Consider the following 23,261-nt stretch of genomic DNA (forward strand, 5'->3'; position numbering starts at 1 on the left):
AACTTTTCTCTCGTGGTTTCGATTTTGATTATAGTAGCCCTTTTAAGGCAGAATAGCTAGTGTATAGAAGGAGAATAAACTAACCCCCGAAATTGCGTTATACACACAACTGTGAATTCTGGCAATAAGTAAGTTCTTCCTCAAAAATAGATTCGGTAGTCCTGTTTTGCATATGAGAGGATTGCAGTGAACTAACCATCAGGGGGCATATACCCATTTATTTCCAATATACCCACAGCCTCAAACCGTTCATTTCTCGGCACTCATCGTCGCCTTCTGAGTGAACAACATAGAGTGTGCGCGTAGTCCGTCCTTGTAGAGAAGGAGCTGTCCTCCTCATGTAACCTACAACTAAACCAACGAAGCTACCTACCTCCATCAATTTACTCGCTCCTTAGGCATCTGCTTCTAAAAAGGTAGTGGTTTGGGGGATGGCGAAAGTAGGCGAAAGCAGGGAAGGAGGCGCTTTGTGAGTTAAACTATGCTAAAGCAGCATTTAGCGATGGTTTTTGTGTGCTTTTCGTTTTCATGAATGCATGCAAAACGAGCTAAAACGCAAAGCGCTCCGCTACAGTAGCGTCAACCTCAAATTCTAGGTACAGTAGCATTTAGCTTCGGATACCGGACCAGCATCTCGGTTGTTAACATCCTTAAATGTTAGTTTCAGTAGTTCATTGAAATCACACAAAGAGGGCGCGCGTCTTTCTAATTACTTATTCCGACAACGTGTATTTTAATTTATTTGTTGAAATTTTTTGAAGATTGTCTTATAAAGGATGCTATTTGCCTGTCATAATTTTTGGCTAATTGTACGGTCGCAGTTCAATTTATTCTCGTTCAATTTCCTTCGGTTTGAATGAATGCATTTTAAGAGTCAATAGCCCTAAAATTTAAAACAATTATTTCACAGTAAATTCAGTAACGGGTTTGGATATGCATGATTGATGCATTTCCGTTAAAGTGAAATTCGTGTGTTTTCTGTGCATTGGTATATATTGGCAAGGAAGTCCATGAGTGTCCTTAATAGACATTTATAAAAAAAATACAGAAAGTCGAACCTCGAAACCATTAAGCGAATAGACTTTTTAAAATCCGTGGATATTAATTGTTAAAAGTGAATTAGAATTGGACTGTTTCTGGCTGACAAATCGGTGTTTCAACATGTGCATTGCGGAAGATGTAAACAATAAATACGTTATCAATCAAGCAGCAAACATTTAGAAATTTCAAGGAGTATTCGCCAGTGAAATAAGCAAACATGAAAATCCTAAATAGTAGTTTCATTCGATTTATCACATTTTACAATGTGGCACTAAATATAGTCTGGAACCCAGGTAAATAAGGATATTTCCAAATTTCAGGTCATTTCAAAGTTTCGAACTAAAGTGCTAATTTTAAGTGTGAATTATATCCCTTGCCTGCAGTAACAAAACAATCCCATATCATAGAAATGATATATTTGGAAGATTATTGATGAAGTGAGAATATTCTAGGAAATAGAGGGTAGCCTTCATCATTTGAAGGATTTTTTACTAGAAAGTGGCTAATCAGATTCCCATGCAATTTCATGAGATTGCATCGTATGATTTCGATACGTGTAAAGGGATGTAGAAGATATAATATCAGTGTGGCAATAAAGTGGACAATCTGTGATACTAAGAGTCCTTTATATGGTAACCGCGTTGGGATCATCTTATTTTTATTTTTTAGTTTCCCCTATAGTAATTTGAGTATACATATAAGTGCATGGGAAACTGCAACTATTCTTAGAAAAATATATACGGCAATGTCGAGTTTAGATGCGTACATATATACATTCACATTCCGTGGCGATATTTAATTCAGACACATGGAGAAACATTTTGCATTTTTGGCTATATACGAACGAATGGAAAGTCGTGCACAAAAAAAAAATATATTCAAAAAGGAAAAAAAATAAACCTTTCATATCTGGATCGTCAAACTTCTGATTTCCTGACAAGTTCAAGTTTTCCAATATTCAAACATCACTCACCTGAAACAAAAGAAAAAAAATATAAAAATAAAATAATTAATTTAATTAATTCAAAATTAATTTGAAAGTTAATGAGAGTAACCGATATAAGAAACAATCAAAATATTATCTTATCCGAATCTGTGACGAATCCTTATTATTGTACTGCAACCGTATCGAACATGGAAGGACAAAGCATCAAAACGATATAATAAGCAAAAACAAGCCCTTTTGATGCTTGTCAAATGATTGAAACCACTTGAGGGCAAGATTCAAGTTATTATAATTGCAAATTTTTAAAATTGGATTACTAGTACTTTTAATTTAAGGTAAAGGGAGCGCTAAATATGCATACTTTTCATTGAATTTCAACTAATAATAAACCCATAACTACTAGCAAATTTTATTTATACTGAAATTTATGAACCTATACGAGACTGAAAAAATAAGAGCATGAATTGAGATAGCATTGTTTTATTTTTTCCTATTCAAAATCTTTGAAATTCCGTCAAATGACTAAATACCCAAAGATGTGAGACAATCTCTTCTCTTTGGCTTTAGATCCCTTCCTACCTTCTTAATATGACACAATCTGCTCCCTTTAGCATTATGCAAGACAAAACCAGAGGCTTTTTCAATTTAAAAGATAGACACAAGAGGCCTTAAGTGTAACCACTAAACTACAACATTGTTGTCGTTATTGTTCCCTAATAGGCCTCACGTTTATTCATTTGAAAAATTGTCCACCCCTAACGTAAATTCAAAAACAAAGGGAAGGTAATTTTAAGCGAAGCAATTTTCTCTCTGCTATTGGAGTCTGTTGGATTGAAGGAAAAACGCAAGAGCTTTATGCTGAACTGTCTTTTGTTATAATGAATGTAAAGAAATATGATGCAAAGAATGCGATAATCACAGAATACAGTATATGCACGCAAATACCCGTAAAATGGTTCATACACTTAAAATGGAGTAGTACTTCCGAATAAATAAGTATTTTCAATACACAAAGGTAGGGGCTTTTAATTAGATAAACTGAAATCAACAATTCTTTCATTAATAAATTACATTTATTAAGTGTTATTGTATTCAATTTATCAAAAATTATCCGTCTATGATTTTTTAGAGAAGAACATTTTTTGTACTTCCGTCCAAAATGAATTCCTCTGGGGTACGGTCTGTACGGCGGAAAAAAAGATACTTTTTCGAACATTTTTTTACAAGATACGGGCAATGCATATTAGATGAAAATTTAATAATATTACAGAATAACATGTTGGAAATAGTTGCTGACAATTTCAGCGAAAAATATTAAAACTTAAGCCATTGGCAGAAAATCTTCCGAGACGCCTACAAAAAAAAGTCACCTTGCTGTGACTTGATCATCCGGAGCAAAAAAACAAAGTGCTTCCTATTGATAGTATCTACCATTGAGTTTCCCTAGGCAACGCCGTTGAGTTTTTCTTTTTGAAATGATTTTTCGATTTTTAATCTGCATATTTGTTACTGCAAAATAAAAACAAAACGACAATAAATTAAAAAAAACAGCGTTAAAATATAGGGGACGTTCTTACTGAACGTCATCTGCTAGAAAACTGCAATTATGAAATTTGTTACATACTTTTCCTTCCTACAAATGACTCCCGCTATTTTTATTGAACGGCATTACTTCTGACACTATTATTTTTGTCTAGCGACTGAGGAGTCCTAAATCCGATGTCGGACCGAACCAAATGGAGAGCAACTTACTCACAACTCTTTATGGTCCACTTTTTGGGTTTAACACCCAAAGTTGAAAAATCAAAAGGGGGACGAAGATGGCTACGTTTTCGTACGAGCGAATTATAAAAGGAAGCGTATAACACCTGCAAACCGCTTGGGCCACGCTGCTCCCAGGGCAGAGGTGAGGCAGCGTCCGATCAGTTACCTCTGTCCTGGTACGAAACCGTAGTCGTCTTCTTCCCTTTTTTGACTATTATTTTGTTCAATTCAAGAAATAAATGTGCCACAAATAGTCACAAATGATTTGCCACCTGAAACGTCCAGTTTCCATAAATTGTCATATATCAAATATGAAAAGAGTAAATGTGATGTTTCTTGTCCTCCGTCCGAGGTTGCCTAGGAGTCGTCCGTGTCTAATATACGAGCTTCACATAATGCTTATAAATACATATATGTATATGCAGTTGCTCCCCTTTCCAATGCATTTTCCATATGACAACTCCTAGAGTCTCCATCGTCCTAAGTCTTCGTACATCTAATACGAATTGGAATATAAGTCGGCATAGTAAGTCCCCTTGTCACAGTCCGAGAAAGTTTATCTCTTGCATGCGACGTTGAGAAGGATATTTATGATTACATATAAGGCGATAACTATTTTATTTTAAGACGCGTTAAAGGACTCTTTTTTTCTTCATTTTGTGTTTATTGAATTGTTTAACTGTTTCGAACTACTATTCGATTTATTTTGCAGAAAAACTGTAAACAAACATATCTGAGATTTTTATTTCAAAGATGAATACGTATTTCTCCACACTCATCTACGATTGTAGCCACTCGAATCGAAACTGCAAATGGTTAACAAATAGAGTGGAACTGAAGCGCAATGTCCCTTCACTCAACCCATTTCGGTCGAGGTAGGATATAGTGAAGCATAGGTCATGCAGTAAATATGTATAGTATCTCTAGAGGCAGAAAGCGCAGCACATATAAACTAGACAGTGCTGGACTAAATGAAAAGCGGGCTGATAAACCGTGGAGTGGTTTATCGTTCACCTACCCACATAAGCACAAGAACTTGAACACTAAAGCCATTTCCAATTCCGGAACCCGGACATGCCCATCCAATTCTTATTATCTACACCCTATACTTTCCCCTTGCCTATATCAGCAGTCCTAGTGTCATAGTGCGCCGGACATTGATGAGGACATATCTAAACCAGAAAACTATTGTCAAATTGCTTGTGCCTATGTTGAGTGAGATATGCAAATATTTGCATGTATGTAAGAATATATTGGGAACATAACGCCCTTCCAGAGTTAACCAACGATATTCTGTTTGCATTTACAAACTAATCTCATGTGTAGTTTCGAGTAATGCCAACATGGAATCTCACGGTCCGGAAAATAGCTGCCAAATGGCTTTAACAAACCTAGTCCAGAAAATGTACATACATTCTAGTATTGGTGAAAACTATAAAATTGTCTGCACAATTCATTTAATTCGTAAAATCAGCATAAGAAACGAAAAGGATTCAACTCTTAATTGCATACGCTCAACATTGAGGTGGTGAAGGGACACATGTATACAACAATTACAACCGCCGAAATCATTCCATGTACCACCCCATAGTGATTTACATAAAATCCAATCTTATAATATTCTCTCTTTGCACTCCTCCGGATTGCTTGTTTCCCTCTCCGACTTATCCTTTATTGACATCCACCCGCTTCCACAGAGAATATATGCAAACATTTTACTAAATCTTTCGAAAGGAAATATGAGCGGAAAATAATACACAGTAAGGATAGGTTGAGCACTCGACAGGAGAAGAACTCGAAAATTCTATAGTAAAAAGTGCAAAATGGAAATTACTCAACTTAATGGTGAACCTGAATCTGAATCGGTCCACCCAATCGCGAAACTTGAACTGCATATACGCGACAACCCTTAAATGTACCCGTAATCCCCATTTATTTCACAGTCATCGTTATCAATAGCATCGTCAGCTCCAAACCAGATGCTAGAATTACCGTCGCTATTCCAATCATGGAAGTACCTCTTTTATCCTGTACCTTGCGTTTGTATGAAAACCGACACAACACAACTTGAAAACGTAATTGTGCTGAAAGTCATAAGAGGAGGAGATATTATTACTATGTATATTACACACGTCATATGCTTTGCGACGCTTTGATAAATTCCTGCTTCAAAAACCATTCTTCCTTCTGCCGGTTTAACGAAACGGTGGCCTGGGTTTCATGGGAAAGACATCCTTTTTTGCTCCTTGCACTCATGACATCATTATGGAAAAAGGAAGAGCATCTTTGAAGTGAACCGATAGAGGTAGGACGCAGTCATTTTTACTTCAATTAGATGAATTTTGTAAAACGTTGAAGGAGCGATGGGTGAGGATGGAGCGATTTAGATAGGATTTGTTTGTGAGTTTGTGAAGTAAATGGCATTTACCGCGTTAATGTAATATGGGCTATGCGAATATTAATTCAGAATTAAGCATAAAAAAGTAAAGCAAAGAATTACCCATGCTTATACGTACGTATGCATATTCCACCTATCCTTAATTGTACTTAGATATTTTAAAGCTGGAAACAACGAGCAGAACAGTAGAGGAAAAGTGCAAGCTCCTTAGAAAATCCTAAGGGGAATGAAACACCCTGTTAGAAATTGACATCGGTAGCGTCTAGTTGTGGTTGGCGTGCTCTACCTCACGTACATTCTGCCTAATTAAAAAATTACTTTAAGGCGACTTTTTGCACTCAGCATTTTTTTTGTTTACTAATTTGATAGGATATAGTCTCAAGAATCGTCCTTCAAAATTTCAAATCGAAAGTAGCAATAGCTTTTCCTTTGAAATTTGTTTTCTGAAGCCAAGTTAAGAAATTGCATACAAGTCACCAATTGACAAAAAAAAAACCACGTTACTCCGGATATCTTTTGAGATTGCTCAGTCATTTTTTATTCGATTTGTTCGATTCTTTTCAGGGAAGGAAGGTGGGAACTGTAAACCCCTACACATGTGGTGCATTACATTATTGCACGTTGAACTTAAGGGTGGGGGCCCTACACGTTAAAGATGGGCGCAATCTTTTTTCACCAAATATAGGGAAGTGTAAAATCTTAGAAAGACAAGTCTTGGTCGTACAATCGCCAGAGCTACAGCGGTGAACCAACATTTAGATACTACTTCCCGGGGTGAGTTTACCTTTAGGGACTCGCGATTCTCGTCCTTTGAGCTTCCTCCTCCTTCCTACCTTCACCAGCTCATTTTATATTTTTATAATTGTGGAGGAAACCGTAAGCCAGTTCTCATTTGACCTCAACAACTCCGCAACTATACTCTATGGGCTCACGTTCCCTCGTAGCGCTTGGTTCAGACTCCTTCTTTTCCCTCGAGATGTTCCATTATTTCCTGGAAGGCTTGCTCTCCGGAAGTCCATAACGCTGCTTGGCCTGTTTGATCCTTGACCCAAATGCCACCACCGTGATTTTGTTATGGCTCACGAATTATGGCTATATCACTGCGCCGCCTCGCAGAGATTGGGGTTGATTTGTATGCCTTTAGGAAATTGAGAAACTCCCTTAGGTTTATCTTAGAGTCTTAGAAATAGTAATACAGTCCATAGTATGAAGCATAATACCCCCAAGCTTGATCAAAATTGTACTATTAGTGATAAGGTTACAGTAGTACAAAATTGTCTTTTTTTCGTGTAAATTTACTGCAACCCAAAATACTAACAAAAATATGAATACCACACTAAACTCGATGAGAAGCTAAATATATATATATTCCCAACTACATACGAATGCGATAGTTCTATACTCAATATTAACGGAGATATGAGTGTTTAAAGTTTTTCAAAAGATTCCCCAACTTTACGGCCATTTTCTCAGCTCTTCATTGCGTGCTCCAAAACCTTTCCCCCATGCAACTATTGCCGTTTACCTTTTCACCAGCATGATTATTAAGGTCGCCCACAATAGTCAAATAAATGTCTGTCTCTAAACGAAGCATCTGAATTAGACCTCGCCACTCACATTAATGTTCTTATGAATTACACAAAACTTTTCATACCAGGCGTCCGGTATCCGACTCGTTCAATTATTTTTACTTTATCTCGTTTCAGGGGGTGGAGCATCGAATTCATTTGATACACAAGGACCCTCGTTTTCCATTGAACCACCGAACCGATTAGAGTTCACGAATTCGATAGGTAGTCGCGCAGATTGCACAGTACGTGGTAATCCTCAACCTAGCATCGAATGGTTTGACCAACACAATAATCCTGCGTCTACCATACCAAAAGTAATTATTAAAAGTTTCTATTGTCAAAAACACAGGTTATCATGCGCATTCTTTCAAAATATGACTCTTTTGTCCATTATTAATGTAAATATTGCTTTGTAATGAGTGGTAACAGTGCATATTTTTTTTTTTAGATTATTTATATAGCCTTTATCATTGGTTTTCTACACTAAAATACAGGTTCGACACATTTTGGGGAATGGTTCTTTGTATTTCCCACCTTTCGAAGCTGAACTATTTCGACAGGATGTTCATTTGTCCTCATATCGATGCGTAGCCACCAATACTGTTGGGACAATTGTCTCTAGAGACGTTAACGTTAAAGCAGGTAAGTAACAAAAAAGCTTTCAGGTAATTTCAGTTTAGTGAAATAATAATAACGGTTGGTGGGACAATCCAATTGGATCAATACCTTGGATCATGTTAGAGCACTTCATTCAAGACGATATAGGAAGCAATGTGGTTATATATTTATAATTGTTCTAACTTATCTCCATCAAAATATTCCACTTGGGAGCGAATACACTTCTCCAACCGGTGTTTCCACTGTTCTATGCATCTGGAAAACTCTATTTCAAGGATGATGTTCAGCTGTTCTAGCGTTTTTTCTTTGATCTCCTCTATCGTCTGAAACCGCTGTCCTTTCATTGGGTACTTGAGTTTGGGAACACCCAGCTGTCAACGTAAGCGGGAAGGGGCGCAATTTAAAAAGTCCTGGAACTTTTTGATTAGACCTCGTACATATATCTTGGAGTTTCGAAATATGTGAATTTTATATTTTTATATAAGAAAAACAAAACTTTTCGTGCCAGGAGTGTCCAACTTCTGGTTTCCCAATTCCCCGACCTAGACAATTTTTCTGGTTACCAACACTTCATGAATATTTTATTTACTTTCAGTGGTGAATCAGCGATACGAGCCTGAAGTGCAAAATCCTGGGGGATTTCTAGGAAGTAATGTTATTATAAAATGTAACATACCACAATTCGTCGAAGATTATGTAACTATAACATCGTGGCTTCAAGAGCCTTCATTCAACATATTTCCATCATTAGAGGGAGGTATGTTAATTCATCATATCATTCGAAATAGAGTAAATTAGCGCAGGTAAGGTAGGTAAATATATTTCTTCTGCATCGATTACGAATTGTATTCCAATTAAATAAAAAAGAAAACATTTACAGAAGTTTTTCCCCATAATTTCCAATATACATTTTACTCAGGAAAACATCATTAAAATACATGCATATATGTATATATGCGCCCATATTTGCACAAAATGCTTCCTAGTCCTAGTACTTTCTATAGTTATATGATTAAATATGCAGTCAGGACATGTACAATAGCTGCATGACGTATCCAATGGAAAGGTTGTTTCGAAACAAACCACTTTGGTTCCCCTTAGCTTCGTTCTCAAGGGCAGAATAAAATTCAACTCGTAAGAAGGAGTTAAATGTGATGACGATAAAAAAAATTTCGCTAAGTTGCAGTCATCACGAAAGGCAGGGGTGCATTTCTTATCCACATGCCACAAGAAGTGTGAAATGGCCCTTTAAGTATAGAAATATTTCACAAACTTGTACGAAGATGTCTGTGTGCGAGTATGGAAAATTGCGGCATGTTCTCTATCGGAATTTATTTATATCAACGTTCGGCCATTAAAAAATAAAAGGACGTTAATAAATTCCTAGTTAAGTTATAGCCCCCCTACATACATATGTTGATTAAGATTGAAGTTGTATAATTAACATATATAACGCTTCAATACAATTTTCATCACCTCCAAGCGTCATTCACCACTTCCTTGTTCCCGTCCTGGTGCTGTATCAAAGCATACTTAAAAAATATACCAATTCCCCGCGGCGCATTCGGGACAGTCTAGGGACTCATCCAATCCGAAGCGATGTAAGTACATCCTGTATCCACCATGGCCCGTAAGGAACTGCATTAAGTGGTAATTCAACTCTCCATGCTTCTACTCGACCCATCTCTTAATACCTAATACGCATCCACTACCACCACCAGTTGTCTACAAAACCTGCTGCCTTTGGCACGCAAAGGCCGCGCACTCCGTCATACATTATATTCCACAGCAGGGACCCCAGTACGGAGCCTTAGGGAACACCTACTGTCACAACATATTCCTCCGGCCCGTCGTCCCTCTCCTGCCCAAGAAGTCGCTCCGAGAGGTAACTCTCGATTATCCGAGCTAAGTAACCAGGGACAACCAGTTTAGCCCGGGTGCCCTTAATCTAATTGGCTGAGTTAAAGCCTTCCTAACATCCACCGTGCACCACTTAACGGCGGCCAATGCCTCCCGGGGTATTACATCGACACTGGACCGTACTCAGCGAAAGCCATACTACCGCTTCGATAGACCACCCGTTAGCTCGATGAAGACCACCATCTCCAGCATCTTCGCCATAGTGTCTAAAAGACAGATAGGATAGGTGGTATGAAGAGGGTGCGCCAGGTGGTGTTTGGGGCTTCGGTAGTAGAACCTCTGCGGGAAACACTCCTTCCGCCATGCACAATTCAAATGTGCTTATGAACCATGCGGGCTTGATTTTAGCAGCCAACTTCAGGGTTTTGTTCAGAATATCAGAATAAGGAATGTAACCCTCCAAAAATGATGTGGAGATTCTCCGTCCTCTTGAAACTCTTCTCTTCTTCGATATTTCTTAGTTACTACTGTTGCTAATGAACTGCTGCCATTACACGCTCCAAGTAAATTATGATGAGTTCAGTAACACTTATAATGGTAGCCCAATCGGTTTTTAACTAAATGATATCTTTTAATGAAAGGAAGTTGGAACAAATCACTGAATTAAATTACTTTATATTTTCTGCGTAGAATTACATGAGGAACCATCTTGCATATCGTTTGCCCGGTTGTTTTGAAACACCTTGTATATACGAGAACTTAACCCTGCCGGGGAAAGTAGCTCCTAGCGAGGAGCACATAGTTATTGTTTTTCTACGGAAGAAATTAACATTTCAAGTCGATATTCTTATCTTAATATTTTTTTTTCTGATAAGATGGAAAATATCAAATGCTTCCCACCGGCGAACTGTTGATTATCAATATTACCAAACTAGATGCACAGCGAACTTTCCGCTGTCGAACGCATCATCAACTTACCCAGGAAACAAGAGTTAGTAGCAACGTTGGACGAATTCAGTTAACAGGTACGTAAACAGTTAACTGTCTACTAAACCGAACCTTTGATTTGAATAGAACTTTCACGAAAAGCTGAAATGTTTATCTATTGTGTTTGGTGTTTCAAAAGAGAAGCCAAATGGAAAATATCCAATCATAATTATAACTTTTTCCATTACAGAAATGCAGGAGCTTGTACCTCCGATTATGAATACGAAATTCATAAAAATTTTCGCGAGATTGGATGATCCCCTAGTGATTCCTTGCGTGGCGTACGCAAACCCAAGTCCTTCGTATCGGTAAGTTAAAGCATGATATTATATATTCAAATTTTTACAATAACAACTTTAATTTTATCAAATGTTTAGGGGTATAAGTTATTATACGATTTTCTTCGTTTAATATCTATAGTTTCCCTATCCGAATGTCTATATTTATCATAGGTTTTTCAATCAATGACTGTATGTAGTTACAGTGCCGGAAGAAAAACATGCTTTTAGATACGATGAGGCACTCTCTATGAAATTGCTAAATAATGGGTGTTTATTTTTTTTGCATTCCCAAAGGGTAAATTAATTAGCAACGCCATAAATCAACAAAAAAATTGGTGAAAATAGAAAAAATTAAAATGGTTACTGTACGAAATTTTTCTTTCCAAAATCTTTTTAACAAAATACATCTTTGAGGGCCTTGAGCACGTTTTTTTCCGTCACTATATACGCATCTCAATTTTATGTAGCGGGTTCCCCTCCGTTTTCATCTAAGAGAACTTATTTTCACGACTGAGTATCTCATCCATCCTCAGACTGTCACGATACCAACGCCCTAAAATTCATTTACTATAAAACGTTTTAAGTATTAGAATGCTAGGGAAATTTAGCCCACCTGCCTCAAGAAAAAAGCCCTCCTTTCAGTTTTACACTGCTCATTAAATGGGAAAATGATGCATGTTGATATTTTCCACATGGCATTTATGTATTTGGTATGCGAAACAAAAGTGAGAGAAGGTATCTATAGGGATTTATCGGATGAACGTTGCACTACTCTTCAAGGAAGAATGCCATGAGAAAAGGGACAAGAGAACCCTCACAATTCAAAGATATGGACAAACAAGGATGAGCGGAAAAAAAGCTTTTGACGAAACGATGCGGGGGACAGCATTGAATGTGGAGAATGGAAATGTCGAAAATTTGCCAGTGAAGTTTTGCAGTGATTGCAATGGATAATCTTTTATCTAGCAGCAACTGAAGTTTCGAATAAGAGTCTGTAAAATATACATCGAAAACTCAAAACCCCGATATGATATCTACCCCTGGCATAAATGTGCGGCAACAATGAATCAACAATAACAAGAAAAAGGAAAGCAACATGAAAAGCTTTTCGGTAGAGGAAAATGACCCAGGATGCAAGAAAATATTTACCCACTTCGGTATGAAAAATGTATTGTGTAGAAAATTACTTCTTGGGAAGCGAAAAGAAATGACAAAGGGATAATAAGCATATACAATATCATTAGCAAAATCCAGTGAAACTTCAGTTATGTAAATATCTTTATTGCAAACACGAGCACACTGAAAGAAAGGTATTTGCTTATCAAAGCGAAAAATTCCAAATTAACAGTGATATCGGCAGTACTGACAGAATTAACTGAAGGCGAAGTAAAATTCAAAGGCATATCCCCCTCCATAATATTACTGAAAGCAGCTCTTTGGTAATATTTCCGCTGGTCTTTAGAAAATGATGGAAATAGTTATCGATTATGAAAAAAAATCCTGTGAAAATAAACCACGAACAAAATATTTTAATGGAACCGAAAACAATACACGGAAACGTTTGAAAGCCCAAGTAATAATTGAGGATAACATTCGGGAGATTCTGCTCCACTTTCTCCTAGAAAAAATCAATAAATGTTATCTACTTCAGTTGAGAAGGGTTAAGGGAAATCTGAACATTAAAGCTCGAAGGAATCATATTTTAAATTTGTGATATTTTTCAATTTTCAACTATAATAAATTACTAAACATAACGTGGAACAAAAATATACTTTAAGGCAAATCTCTTCGTAGTACTATCTGAAAAGGCAAAGACTCGCCGCAACAAAAAGATAGAAAGTAAATCTGAACAGCTGGTGAATCTCAGCGTATCGTTTACAGCAAGTATCTTTAGCTGAAAGAAAGTACGAAGGTTGTTGGGATGAGTTCAAGGAGTGGCACATTAGCAAAACCAACAAATCCAGGCCCACAAATAACTCCTGCCTGTTAACACGTGGTCCTTCATAGCGAATAAATGTTAAAATGCCTTTCCTGTACATAATTGAGTTGACAGGTTATAGCTGCTATGAAGGTCAAATTCCGCTGAGATTTTACTTCATTGGGGTACGTAACATTTTGCGTTGTAATATATTGCTCTAATAATAGCTACTAACTTCTCCGGAATGCCCGTCCTGCCTAGAACTGGCCAGATATACCTCTGTTCACGATGACGAAAGCTATCTCGAAATCAATGAGGAGCAAGTGAAGCAAAGATCTGAAATCCACACACTCTTCTAAAATAATCCGAAGGGTGTTGATTCAGTTTATGTAGGAGGATCCATAGCGGAAACCAGCCTACAGTGATGTCAAGTTTCGAGATGCACCTTAATGCAGATTTTCAATATGCAGTTTCGTGAAAAACACGAAAAATCTAAAGGACCACGAATTTTGCTTTGAAATTTCTGCAGCGTTTTCGGGGATAGCTAGGCTAACAATTCTAGAAAAATTAACGTCATTTAATGACTTATTGTGCATTTGGACAGTACACCATGTTTGACTTGGAAACAATACTTTCCTTCATCCAAAATATGGGATAGCAGATACTAATCCAAACCAGCCCACAGCGGGCTTAAAGAAACACCTTGGTACCTTCCACGTCTGATTGGTGATTTCGCTGATGTTTGTCAGGACACCGATGGCTTCGTGTTGCATTCGGGTTGATTTTCTACAAATATAACGCTTGTAGTAACCACAATTATGACATGGAATCAAAGACTGATTTTTAATCGATATTGGTTGCCACAATATTTTGAGTTTAGAATATCGCCTAAAAAATGGGAAATGTGGATTCGTTTGGAAGTAGTGAGTGCAAAGTTAACACTATAAAAAATGCTTATATTTAAAAAAACGCGCTATTTGAAAAAATTGCATAAGTTTTTGAAAAACGTTGGCACTCTACAATCGTAGGAAATCCCACATTTTACAGATTCGGTTCCATTGTTATGTTAATTACATCAATTGCACTAGATTTTGAAATGGTTATCGCAATGCAAATATTAACATTGACGTACTAATCAACCAGCTACTGCTAAGCCCGTCACTAGTATGTGAATGTTCCTCCATGTATACAGAATGTTACATTTGATACTTTCGATGCAAGTATAATGGCTTTTCCCAAGGCGGAAACCTTCACCATTAGGGGAAAATTGAAGTTGAGCTTTTATAAAGAAGCATCTCAGCTACAAAGGTTGGAATCATGGTTACCTTTCTTTACATGAATAAGCGTTTTAATGAGTCATACACCTATTAAAGCTCTTGGTTACTATTTTTTCACCAAAGAGATGTGTACTTTACTGGCATTCACTTTTTCTTTACTTTATTCATTTTAATTTCCTCCGCATTTACGAGCGCATGCAATTCAATTTCAGTTGGTTCCAAAGAGAAGATGGTGATTCCCCGCTAAAAACAGGACGTGCAACCATTCGCCATGGTTCACTGGTAATTCCATCCGTGAAAAGTATAGACAGTGGCACCTACTTTTGTACAGCGACTAATAGTGAAGGCAGCGAAACTTTGGAAGTTAAAGTATCAGTTATATCTTCGCTCTCCGCACATATTCAACCCTCAAGGCAAACAGTAGATTTAGGCAAATCGGCGGATTTAGTAAGCAACCTTCAAAGCAACCCATGGAGTTTGAAAACAACTTGAAAAATATCTTCTACTTTTTTTTCCATTTCTGAATGTTTAGACATGCACTACCTCCGGCTTTCCACAAAATAAAATCTGGTGGCTAAAGGATGGACAACCGTTGCGAACGGGGTCGCGAGTTCGTCTTTTTGACCAGGCATCCGTGAAAATTACATCAATTACGAAGGAAGATAAGGGCATGTATCAGTGCTTTGTTAAAAATGAACACGATTCAACACAGGGAACAGCAGAACTGCGACTTGGTGGTAAATATACAAATTCTTTGATAGAGTACATTATTTCAAGCGACATTGCGAAGAATTGCGCACAGAAGTGATGGAACAGTATTTTTATATCTGATTGAAATTAAATAGATACTATGCCAGTGTACTATGCCTCTGTACTGAAGAGCAATAAAGTCACTCTACACTATACATATATCGACAGGGTTGCCACGATACACATTTAGATTGAAATTCCCAAATAAATTTTTAGAGCTTTGTTTGTTTTATGGTACTTCAGTCAAAACCCTTGCCTGTGAATATTATTTTTTTGGGGGGGAACTTAGTAAGAACGTCAAACCTCCTCCCCAGCATTCTATCAAAATACATGCCCTCTTACACATGAACAGATACATTTGTACAAAGCTAGGGAATTTAACTGAAAATTCAAATGAAATGCAGTGGAACATCTCAATTATCATAGTACTTTCTGAAGCAAGTGCTAGTACAGGCATAAGTTGTTAACGGAGGGGTGAAATATAGTATTTATTTGGAGAATGCATTTTAAGAAACTACCCAGCCGAAAAATCTGGAAAAAATCGGAATAGATTGCCGCGCCAAAGATTATTATTATTATTATCTCTTCTTAATGGAGCCTACGCACCATCTTACACGGTTCTCTACAATTCCCCCAGGAAGTCACGAGACGCTTGCACCCCAAATCTATTCTTTTGTGCCATGTGTCGTTGGGTCTTGGGATTATGAATTTCATTGCAAGGCATAGCCAGCAATGAGGTGGTGCCCCTTACTTAAAATGTGGTCTACCTACTGCCGCTGCCGCCTTCTGATCACATTGTCCACGGGTAACTGGCCTGGGCGCAGGCGAAGTTCTTCGTTCGAAATTGTATCAGGCTAGCGTACCCCGATGACAAGTTGCAGGAATGTGTTGAAGGCTTGGAACTTTCGAGTAGTATTGGTGGTCAGTTTCCATATGCTACTCCCACATAGCAACAAGGAAAGATCCCTTTCTCCAGCCAAGGCAGCATGAAGAACGTCACTGAATACAGGAAGAAGTAATATCAACGACAAAATACAACCCTGAAGAACTCCACTTAACACGTCAAGGTCCTTTGAGATCTTTTTCTTCTGATAATAGCTGTTCGTTTCCACGGAGTATCACACCTACGGAAAGCACTCAGGACACACTCTCTCTCCAGCTACTAATAGCAGCAACAGATTCGAAGGGGGGCGACAGGGTTACCTCTGAGCACCAAATATTCTTACACAAAAAAAATCTACAAAACCTGAAACACCGAGCTTCCGGTTTCAAACTTGTTTCATCACTGATGCTGCCTTTTCATTCAAATTCTTCTTGTGTTTTTTTTTTTAATTAATATTTTCAGAAGTTGCTCCACAACTGGTATACAAATTCATCGAGCAAACAATGCAGCCCGGACCATCGGTTTCCCTGAAATGCAGCGCAACTGGAAATCCAACACCACAAATTACTTGGAATTTAGACGGTTTTCCCTTGCCAAATGTGAATAATTTATAATTTATAATGAAATATAAAGATTATGATGCAATACAAAATATCGGCACACATCCTATGAACAAAGATATATAACGAGTTATTTTCATATAGGGCCTATTTTTGTTTCCATAACTATTGCTCACAGTGGAAAGATTTAATTGTTTTGATATATTGTATGAGCTGAAAATATTGGAGCAAAATTGAATATGCATTTATTTTAAATAAATTTCGTTTAATGGAAAAATGGCCCCGAAAAAAATTATTCAGAATAATTTGAGGCAGCCAATAGATTGCAATGGATTCTTTTTTTTTAATCTTTAAGGATCTCTCACCAAGAGATAAGAAATTATACAGAAAAATACATAAACAAATTGTCGTCGCTATAATCGAATATAATATTGCTCTATTCTGTATTATTTTTTACAAAGTGACATCTTCGTCATTTTAACACAGTCTCGTTTTCGATGCATGCTTCTTCCCACGAAAATATCCTTCGTCAATCGATAAAACTACTATTTCAAAAAAACAGAATGATCGTCTGATGATTGGTCAGTATGTGACAATGTTTGGCGATGTCATAAGCCATGTGAATATTTCGGCAGTTAAATCAGAGGACGGCGGAGAATATGAATGTTCAGCTAAGTCAAGAGCAGGCAGTGTCACACATTCAGCCCGTTTAAATATTTATGGTAAAAGTATATTTTAATTAAATTTAAAAAAAAAAAAGTAATTCTGTCATTTTCCATATTTTCTTTCTCTAAAAAATGTAGGCATGCCATATGTGCGTCCAATGTTACCAATTTCAGCAGTAGCAGGCAAATCGTTAACTATCAAATGCCCTGTTGCAGGCTATCCCATTGAAAATATTGTTTGGGAAAAAGGTAGGCGCAATTTCGGTCATTGTTTCCTTCCTTAATATAAAGGAGAAAAGTAACCTAACAATAGGTGCTCAGTATATAGGGTGTCCTGTTTATGATGGTACAAATTTTAATGGTGGATACTACTAGAAATTTTATGTAGTTCCCGAAAATGATATCAAATCTGGGATTGAGGAAGTGAGAAATTGTGATTTTCTTGGAAAGGTCAAGCCTTTTAACACTATTCAGGAAAAACGATATAACTCTGTAACGGTAAAAGATGGAGTGCCTATCCCATGGACGAATTTTCCTTAAAATAAGTGGTAAAATCCACCATTAAAATTTGTACCACTATAAACGGGGCGCCCTGTATATTTGATTGCCAGTTTTTACTATATTTATCACTTCCTTCTCAATGATTTGTTAATTAAAACCAGACAATGTACGCTTGCCAACAAATATGTGACAGCGGGTCTATAATGGTACCCTTTCTATGGAAAATGTTCAACGCGCGGCTGATCAAGGTACCTATTCGTGCATTGCTCGAAATAAGCACAATCATACTTCCCAGAGGGCAGTTGACGTGAAAGTCTTAGGTAAATACCAATAAAAATAGCAATATTCATGTAATAAACTCCTCCAAATTATATATAAAAAAATATAAACATAAATATTAAATGAAATTTCCTTAAAATTTACTCTCATTTATTCTACAATGTTGTGTTTTTTTGCACTGCACACTAATGGTAATAATTTGATGGATCACCACAAAAAAATCACGGAAATGCACCAATAATAAAACATGAATTTATTTGTAATATGCACGTCTAATATAAAATTGCATTTGCTGTTATGTGACGCATATATATATATTGTATAATTTCATAGTACCGCCAAAAATTACTCCGTTCTCATTTGCACGCGATTTGAATGTTGGTGATAGGACCAGCATTCAATGTGTAGTGGTCACTGGTGACCTTCCATTAATGTTTACGTGGCTGAAGGACAATCAGCCTATTCTTACGGGGTCGTCATCATTAAAATCTAATTTAATTACGGACTCCCATTCTGCTAATACAATGAAACATAGTGGTAGTGGAACCACTGTTGCAGTTTCTGAAGACGAAAAGGATAATGGGATCACCAATGATGGTCGCATAATAATTCGTCAAAATGATGAATTCACAAGTGCTCTTAGCATAACGAAAGTGTCCAGAGCACAGAGTGGCACATATACCTGCCGCGTACAAAATGATGCAGCCGTAGTAACTCATTCGGCGCAGTTGAGAGTGAACGGTATACTCGGAAGTTCCCAAAGTTTCTTCAAATTAGCATGCATAGAAGTCCCTACCCTATATCTATAGAAGTATGCCATCAGTTCATTAAACGCAATTGCACGCGAACTTATGCCCAAATTTAGGATATTATTAGCCGCGCAACTAAAGCACCTTATTTATTTGATTTTTATGATACAAAAACTCATCAGCGCTTTATTAATTATCAACTTAAAGCATCGCCATTATTATTCATCAGAAAAATTTATCAAAGTTCGTTTTGAAAGACTGCCGGACAAAGTAAACGGCCAGCACCGTAATATGTCTATTTTTCATTGGCTTGGATATCAGGATACACCTAATTCTCTTTTTACACAAATTTAATTTAACACGAGTTAACATTTCGTATATGTCGCGTAAAAAGGGAATCAGATGTATCCATATTATTGCATGCAGTTGTGAGGTAGATTTTTGCATGGAATTTTTTTCTGATGTATTTTTTGTTGTTTCAATAGTCAATCATTCAGTCAACCATTATTTGAGAAATGGATTCGAAAAAGAAGTTTGCCAGCAATGTAATCAGCATATCTATATTTATTAAACTTTGAGACCAGGATGAGTTTCTTCCTGTTTTACTTTCAGTTCCACCACGTGTAGCACCATTCAATTTTGAAGATGATATAACAGAAGGGATGAGAACACAACTCATGTGCTCAAGTAGTCAAGGTGACCAACCGTTTAATATAACATGGATGCGTGATGGTCATTTAATTCAAGTGGGACAGAATCGTGATAGCATTGGTCGCAAGGATGGCGGCAATGTTGTCATTGGTGAAGAAACAATGGGAAGTGATCACACCATCACAATTAATGACTACCCACCATACTCGAGCATTCTATCCATCCATAATGTTACATCAAAACATAATGGGAACTATACATGTTTAATAACTAATCGAGCGGGGACTGTTGATTATACTGCCTTCCTGTCAGTAGCTGGTTCGTACAACCATTCCATATGCATCTCTCTGAACGTCACGCACCTGCACTTTGGATAAATTTTATACGCACTTAATATATACACCAACTATGCACTGAATAATATAAATATGGCATATATACTTGTATTCTAGTTTTATCAAGCCAAGGTGTTACAATTTATCATGTCATTTCTCAGAAACAGCTAACCCTACGCTGCTTCCTTTGAAGTAAATATCTTCTACAGAAGAATACTTTCAATATATTGAAAACAATTGCACCAGTTAAAATTGGTTAAAAGTGAGATAACCGATGGCGATATTACGGAATTTTCAGACTAGTGCATTGAGAAACCAATTCGAAGTTACTATGTTCAATATTCCTGACAATTCTATTTGAATTACTTTATTACAACTATTTCTGAACTCTGCATGTTTGATAGCATTTAGTGGTTGCTACAAGTTCGTCTATTATAAAAACAATTGTATTATATCAATATATCGTCGACACAACGCTAAAACCGCATTAATTAACTCACTTTTTGTCTCTGAGATCCTTACAGTCATCATTCAACATTTTTCAACTCTATTTTTAAGACTTTATCTAAAATTGGTTCAATGTCTGCGAATCTTTTCTTAGTTATTTTTTTAAGGCTTTGTGTAAAGCAAAATCATATTAAAATCGGTCGATTATACACTGGTCGATTATTGATACGAAATTTAGTGAGTAACATTATCTTACGTGGAGTGCAAAATTCATCCTGCTCTCGAGTTCGATGATCAGATATCCCGACTCGACTTCCCTGTCGCACGCAAGTCTATCAAGTTTAACTTTCGTAAGTCTAGCTTCGAAGGTCTGAACTCAGTCCTGACGGCAATTAACTGGGTTCCTCTCCTTGGTGGAAATCGCACGTTACTAGCAAAGTTGTTATAGGTCGAAGTTGTCGCTTTTGTTCAAATTTAGCGCAATCTAAAACTTTGTATGTTAGTATCGCCGGCATTTCGGTTTCCGGACTTGTTTATGATTGGAGGAGGACGCATTCAAGAGGCTACCATACCAGATTTTAGCAGAATGTGGGATTCATACCAAGTAAACCTGCTCCTATATTCTCCTTTCTTTTTCTTTACGGAACTCTTACGAGGGATTACTTCTGGCGTATATCTACATATTAATAGTGGACTGTATTCGATTATGTTTTCCGCTACTTCTTCATATTGGCGGTTTTGGCATTGTACCGACGATGTAAATGGTGATGTAAATTTGTGTGTTGTATGTTTTGTTTAAATACTTGAATTTTAAGAGCTATTTCCTTCAATGAGTTAACCCAATTGTCGCATTAAATGCAGTCCCACCCCGTTGGGTTATTGAGCCACAAGATCAAAGTGCGGTCTTGGGCAATTCGATTGTGATTATGTGCAAGGCTGATGGTTTCCCGCACCCAAAAGTTCAATGGAAACAAGCGATAGGTAAGTAATAATATGAATATCTAATCGAAGGACGAGATTTAAGATGATTTCATAATTTCAGGCGAACAAACTAACGAGTATCGGGAACTGAATTATGCATCTGATAACTCTGGGATTGAAACTTATGAAAATGGATCCCTTGTTATACAGCAAGTTGCTCGTGAGCATGAAGCTTACTTTCTATGTCAAGCAAGTAACGGCATCGGTGCTGGATTAAGTAAACTAATAAAGTTAACAGTACATGGTGAGTGATAAGATAATCTGACTGAAGCCTTTCCTATTTTCGCCTCATATTCTAGTTGGGCCTCATGTGACCGTTTTCAGTCAAAATGAATCTGTGCGACGAGGAAACCGTGTTACCTTAAAATGTATTGTTCATGGGGACGAACCGCTAGATGTTTCATGGCGTGCTAAAGGAAATCGTATTGATCCAACATATGACATTCGTTATCATCTAAGAAATTCGCCTATTGATCGTGGTATAGAGTCTGAACTTACCCTTGTACAAACATCGCTTTCAGATCGTGGCGAATATTCGTGTGTGGCTTCCAATGCCTATGGACACGATCACGCTGCAATTCATCTTCAAATTGATGAACCTCCAAATTTCCCAAGAAACTTTCATTGCATCGAACTAAGTAGCCGATCAATTACTGTAGGGTGGAGCCCAAACGATCAAAGCATGATAGGATTACAATCCCATCATAGTAGATTACAAAAAATCTCAGGATACATTCTACAATATAAAGAGGCACAAGGTGGGTAGGATGCCTATTTTTTTAGAAATGTTATCTGATTCCTTTTTATCAAACTCATAGACGGTTGGCATGAGCACAATAAGCTAATTTTACCTGGAAATAGCACAACCGCACAAGTCAACAACCTAAAACCTGCTGTGAGCTACCACTTCCGGTTATTTGCAGAAAATAACTTAGGAAGAAGTGCTGCTAGTGAAATATTGCATGTGCAAACTGATGCCGAGGTTCCTGGAGGCAAACCGCAAATGGTCATCGTTAAACCGATAGCACCACAAGAATTACTAATTACATGGCGTCCCCCTGAACGCGAGTTGTGGCATGGTGAACTTTTAGGTTATACGATCGGATACCAAAAGCATAATACCCCAGATCCTTCATATAATTATACAAGGATCGGAATCCCAGGTGGCGATGGAATGAATGATTTTCGGCTAACTGGATTGGACAAGTATACACAATATGCTGTGACGGTTGCTGCCTATAATATTAAAGGGGATGGTCCACCTAGTGATACGGTATTGGCACACACTTTAGAAGATACACCTAGTGCGCCACCAGAACGAGTTTCCTGTAAATCGCAGTCATCTCAAAGTATTAACATATCATGGTTTGAACCACCGAAAAATAATCATCACGGCATAATTCAAGGATACAAAATTCTCTTTGAGCCGGCCAATATCGATATCGACTACGGAAAGCGCGAAACCAAGGTTACAACCTTGTTAACCACTGTCCTATTCAACCTGGAGCCCTTTACTAACTATAGTATTCAAGTTCTAGCATTTACTCATGCTGGGGATGGAGTTGCTAGTCCCACAATTAACTGTATAACTGAAGAGACTACCCCGGGGGCGCCAGAAAGGCTTAAGGCCGTACCAACCTCTGAAACGTCAGCTATTATCAGCTGGTTGCCGCCACGTCGACCAAACGGGATTATCACTAAATATACCATTTATATTAGAACTCTCGGCAAGGATATCAATTCTGTAAATGTAGAGTATGAAGCATATGCTGCGGAAATGATTCTAAATTGTAGTAATT

At 37.3% G+C, this 23,261-nt stretch overlaps 1 protein-coding gene across 1 annotated transcript in view; it reads left to right on the top strand.

The window, feature by feature from the left end:
* The first annotated feature begins 612 nt into the window (after nt 1-612).
* Nucleotides 613-23,261, top strand: part of LOC119660733 (Down syndrome cell adhesion molecule-like protein Dscam2) — a 29,465-nt gene continuing 6,816 nt past the window's right edge. The window contains 17 exon segments of the mRNA XM_038069398.1: nt 613-1,334; nt 7,856-8,034; nt 8,215-8,362; nt 8,934-9,095; nt 11,074-11,223; nt 11,376-11,493; nt 14,874-15,108; nt 15,194-15,398; nt 16,757-16,893; nt 17,417-17,576; nt 17,658-17,768; nt 18,182-18,340; nt 19,661-20,017; nt 21,343-21,462; nt 21,524-21,706; nt 21,762-22,220; nt 22,281-23,212. Of these exon segments, the coding sequence (XP_037925326.1) occupies nt 1,259-1,334; nt 7,856-8,034; nt 8,215-8,362; nt 8,934-9,095; nt 11,074-11,223; nt 11,376-11,493; nt 14,874-15,108; nt 15,194-15,398; nt 16,757-16,893; nt 17,417-17,576; nt 17,658-17,768; nt 18,182-18,340; nt 19,661-20,017; nt 21,343-21,462; nt 21,524-21,706; nt 21,762-22,220; nt 22,281-23,212 (3,891 nt within the window). The 5' untranslated portion in view covers nt 613-1,258.

Source organism: Hermetia illucens, chromosome 7, assembly GCF_905115235.1.
Source record: "Hermetia illucens chromosome 7, iHerIll2.2.curated.20191125, whole genome shotgun sequence".
In the NCBI taxonomy this organism is placed as follows: domain Eukaryota; kingdom Metazoa; phylum Arthropoda; class Insecta; order Diptera; family Stratiomyidae; genus Hermetia; species Hermetia illucens.